Source organism: Triticum urartu, chromosome 5A, assembly GCF_056163025.1.
Source record: "Triticum urartu cultivar PI428250 chromosome 5A, HENAU_Tu73, whole genome shotgun sequence".
NCBI lineage: Eukaryota > Viridiplantae > Streptophyta > Magnoliopsida > Poales > Poaceae > Triticum > Triticum urartu.
In genome coordinates this window covers 36,488,034-36,492,164 of record NC_141877.1, presented here as the reverse complement: position 1 = coordinate 36,492,164, position 4,131 = coordinate 36,488,034, and the positions used below count along the sequence as shown (strand labels likewise).

General features: G+C 47.7%; 1 protein-coding gene across 1 annotated transcript; it reads right to left on the bottom strand.

Moving 5' to 3' along the window:
* Positions 1 to 478: 478 nt before the first annotated feature.
* LOC125507700 (uncharacterized) lies at positions 479 to 2,018 on the bottom strand. The gene is made up of 2 exons (XM_048672184.2): positions 1,797 to 2,018; positions 479 to 1,698 (listed from the first exon to the last, which is right to left on the bottom strand). The coding sequence occupies exons 1-2, from the start codon at positions 1,882 to 1,884 to the stop codon at positions 761 to 763; spliced, it is 1,026 nt and encodes a 341-aa protein (XP_048528141.2). The 5' UTR covers positions 1,885 to 2,018; the 3' UTR covers positions 479 to 760.
* Between the last annotated feature and the right edge of the window lie 2,113 nt (positions 2,019 to 4,131).

Sequence of the window (4,131 nt, the reverse complement as noted above, 5' to 3'; positions counted from 1 at the left end):
ACCGGCCAGCACCACACCATTCGGCATGAGCGACCGATGAGCTATATGAAAAGGCTTCAGACAAACCGGCCAGCTTGGCCTCACCCCGAGCACCAACCTAAACAAGTTGGGCTGCTGAGCCATCACACTAATTAATTAAACATCATTATCGTGCTAACTTGATCGGTGGCAAAGGGAAGGTGATTGGGCCTCATCGATCGTCAGAGGCTGCTCGGGAGCTGGCCACAAGAATCGGCAAGGATATCCTCTAGACATGCATGATTGGATTGGAGCACAGACCACGACCTTTCTACTACTCCCTCCGTCCCGCGATATAAGAGCGTTTTTGACACTACAATAGTGTCAAAAACGCATATTATGGGACTGAGTAATTAATTCCTCTAGAGAAGATTCTTTAGCTGTATAATATATAATCCGTGTTTTCTTTTATGTTTCTCTCTCTCATGTCTTTTTAGATTATACAAAATGCTAGTGGTACTAGTAGGGTGGAAGATCTCATTGATGCTACTACTACATGTAAAGGTTCTCTCATTACAATTACATGCTCTATTTAGAACAGTAATAGTAGCAATAATAGAAGAAGAAATTAAAGAGGAAGAAGAAGAAAAAGAAAAAGGATTGGTCAAGGAGAGCTTTGACCTCCCAATCGAAGAGAGTAACAAGCTACTGTCTCTACCTACAACCAGAGAGGTCTCTATTACGATACGATTATGAGGCCGCCTCTGGCTACTTTTCCGGCGGTGGCCGGAGCCGCCATCGATCACATGACGCTGCACGAGTTGGGGTTCTCGTCGTCGAACAGGCGGTACGAGTCCTGGAGCGGCGGCAGGGGTGGCGGCGCCGCGTGCGTCCCGGGCGGGCTGTAGTAGTCCTGGTAGTAGGACTCCGGCGACGCGTGCGGGTACGGCATGTAGAGGTAGGACGGCGACCATTGCTGCATTGGCTGCGCCTGCTGGGAGTAGGCCTGCTGCGCCGGCGCCGGTGGGTGCTGCATCATGGAGGAGGAGGAGTACCCGGCCTGCTGCTGCTGCAGCGAGTAGCCCTGCTCCGGCCGCGGCGCGTAGTGGGACACGCTCGCTCTCGGCTGCGCCATGTTGTAGCTCATCACCGGCTGTGGCGCGCCGTACGGGTTGAATTCGTGGCGCGCGTGCATCGGCGCATGCGCCGGCGCTGGGGACAGGGACCTATCGGCGTCCTTGGGCTTGCTCTGTTTCTTCTTCGCCTCGGCCTCGTCATTGCCGCCGGCCTCCTTTGCGGCGGCAGCGGGCTCACTCGCGGGCTCGGCGCCCTTTGCCTTGGGCTCGCCCTCGCCGCCGTCTTGCTTTGCCTCGTCGCTTGGTTTCGCCTCCTCCTCCTTGTCAGCCTTCTTCTCAGATTCTGCTTCCTTCTCCGCCTCAGGCTTCTTCTCCGGGGCCGTCTCCTGCTCCGGCTTCTTGTCCGAGCTGTCGGCCTGCGGCTCCTTCACAGGCTCCGCCGGCTTCTTCTCCGCTACAGCAGCATCCTTGCTGCCGTCCTCGGCCGGCGCGGGGGCGTCGGCTGGGGCTGGCGGCGCAGGGTCGGGATTCTTGGCAGGCGTGTGTTGCCATGGCAGGGCCTGCTTGCCCGACTTGTGCAGCCGCTTGATGAGCGTCTCGGCGTCCACGGTGCCGGTCACCATCACCTTGTGCAGCTGGGCATCCACCTTCACGTCCTGCACGCCTGAGCACCCCAACCAAAACGCGCGACGACCACTTAGTAAGCTAATTAAGCCGAAAATGCAGCGGCGGGAGGAGAATTAAGGAGGGCGACGCTGGTACCTTCGACGCTCTTGAGCACCTTCCGGACCTTCTTCTTGCAGCCATGGCAGTGGATGGTCACCCTCAGCACGAAGGTCTGGAGATCCATGGTGTGGGAGTGCGCTCTGGGGACTGGTCACCGTCGTCTCGCTTCTTGGTTAGGGAGCAGGATGAGGATGGGGGGGCGCTCGAGTCTGTGGCTCTCCTCTCAGGACGCTGGGAGCTCAGGGGAGGCAGCAGATGCGGTGCTCAACTTATAGAGGTGGACGCGGGGATGGAGTACGACCACATGGGCCGCTGACATGTGGGCCGGCCGGGTGCTCTGCTGCGGCGGCCGTATTGTTAGTACCCAGGCGGCGGCGGCGTATCCGTTCCGTTCCTAGGTATCCGTTCCGGCGGCCGTATTGTTGGGAGCATGATATTTGAGAGTGATTTTGATGACAATTTATGTTGGTCGGTCGAGCACGGCAACTCCACTGCACTTCTGATTTTCATCAAAATTTATCGTACTGACATCCACGCGATAACTAAAGTTGCCAACAAAACGCTCTTCAATGATTATGATCGCTCTGTAGCATATGTATAATTTTTAAAATAGGTCTTTGGATGAAGCCAATCTGCCGGTGCAAATATAGCAAATTCGGACACTATTGACCGTTGGATATCATCTGCACAACAACAAATTCTGCCACATGTACTATTGAAAATATTTCACAATGAACAAACCCCAAAACACAAGGGTTTCTCGTTTGTTCTAAAACCTTTCATGCTTTAACTATCCATATATTTCTCTTCTGAATGAAATGACACTCTTTTTTACTTCACGATTTACAATGCATCATACACAGAAACATCAAAATGCATGCAATTCTTCTTTGTTTTAGAATTTTTCATACTTAAATTTTCCAAAAAGAAATCTTCTAACTGAATTGCAATTTCTTTTCTACTTTACGATTTACCGTACAATGCACAATGTGCACAAATTCTCACATCACAAACCTCCCCATTTGTTCTAAACTCTTCCATCCCTAAAGACAATTATCTTGTGTATATTTCACATGAGTTTCATGTAGCACTGGTGCAGAAAAAGCCTAGTAGTGGTGTGGCAAAAAGAGCCTTGGTGGCGTTGGCACCCAACACCACCAATATAGCGTGAGTGATAATTTTTACTGATGGCGTTTGTGCGCACATGAGCAATAACTATGTGCTAATGGCGTGCCACGTGTCCAACACAACTAGAAATATATATCACCAATGACATGCCATGTTGGCGCAACACCACCAATTTCATATTGTGCGTATAAAAATTAGCTAAGCATATAACATTAACAACTAAGCTAGTGGAAGTCATCTTCTGCTCGCGAGCTCATTTGAGCTCGCGATGAATAGTAAAATCCAAACAAATGTAAAATATTTCAAAAAAATGTGAACATTTTTGGTGGAAACATTCACAAAATGTTTTCGAAAATAACACTTTTGGAGGATCATTTTTTTGTATGACTTCCACGAATGTTATTTCGTGATGAAATTTTGTGAGCACTGAGAACTTTTGTCAATGCTTGCACTAAAAAATTCAGAAGTCTTTTTTAATTTTTTTCGGATTTTACTGTTCACTCGAGCTCATTTGAGCTTGAGCTAAAAAACACCATGTCCCTAAGCTCGGTACTTCATTGATGACCCCACAAGTATAGGGGTCGAAATAGTCTTTGAGGGAAGTATTTGATTCAAATTAATTGATTCGACACAAGGTAAGACAAAGAATATTTATAAGCCTTAGCAGCTCAGTTGTCAATTCAACCACACCTGTGAATCACTTCCTTGCAGCAGTTTAGTAGTAGCGCAACAATATGGTAGCAATGATAGCAATAGTAACGGTACAAGTAGCACTTTTGTAGCAAGCAGAGTAACTTGAACAAAGGCAATTGTATTAAAGTGTAGGCATGGAGTAGCGATGGATGTTTAGATGAGATTCAGTATGTAACTGCCACAACCTAGAGCGATACATGATACATCTGCAACGTATCAATAATTTTTTATTGTTTCATGCTATTATAGTATACCAATGGTGCTTGACAATTTTCATGCGAAGCGGGATAACAGTGTTTAAACAAAATTAAGTGCAACACTTGAAGATAACATTTGGCGTTTGACTTTTTTTGCACAGTGCAAAATGCCTAAGCTTTCCCTTAAATTTAAAAATCATGATTATTTCTCTAGATGTTCTTGTTAGTATACCAAGGGTGCTTCATAATTTTCATGTGAAGCGGGATAGCAGTGTTTAAAGAAAATTAAGTGCAACACTTGGAGGTAACATTTGGCGTTTGACTTTTTTTTTTGCACAGTACAAGATGCTTAA

Excerpts from the sequence above, each read along its gene's own strand:
- LOC125507700 (XM_048672184.2), bottom strand. The coding sequence starts at position 1,884 with ATGGATCTCCAGACCTTCGTGCTGAGGGTGACCATCCACTGCCATGGC. Across the intron at positions 1,699-1,796 it reads GGTGCTCAAGAGCGTCGAAG|GCGTGCAGGACGTGAAGGTG; the intron begins GTACCAGCGTCG and ends TGGGGTGCTCAG.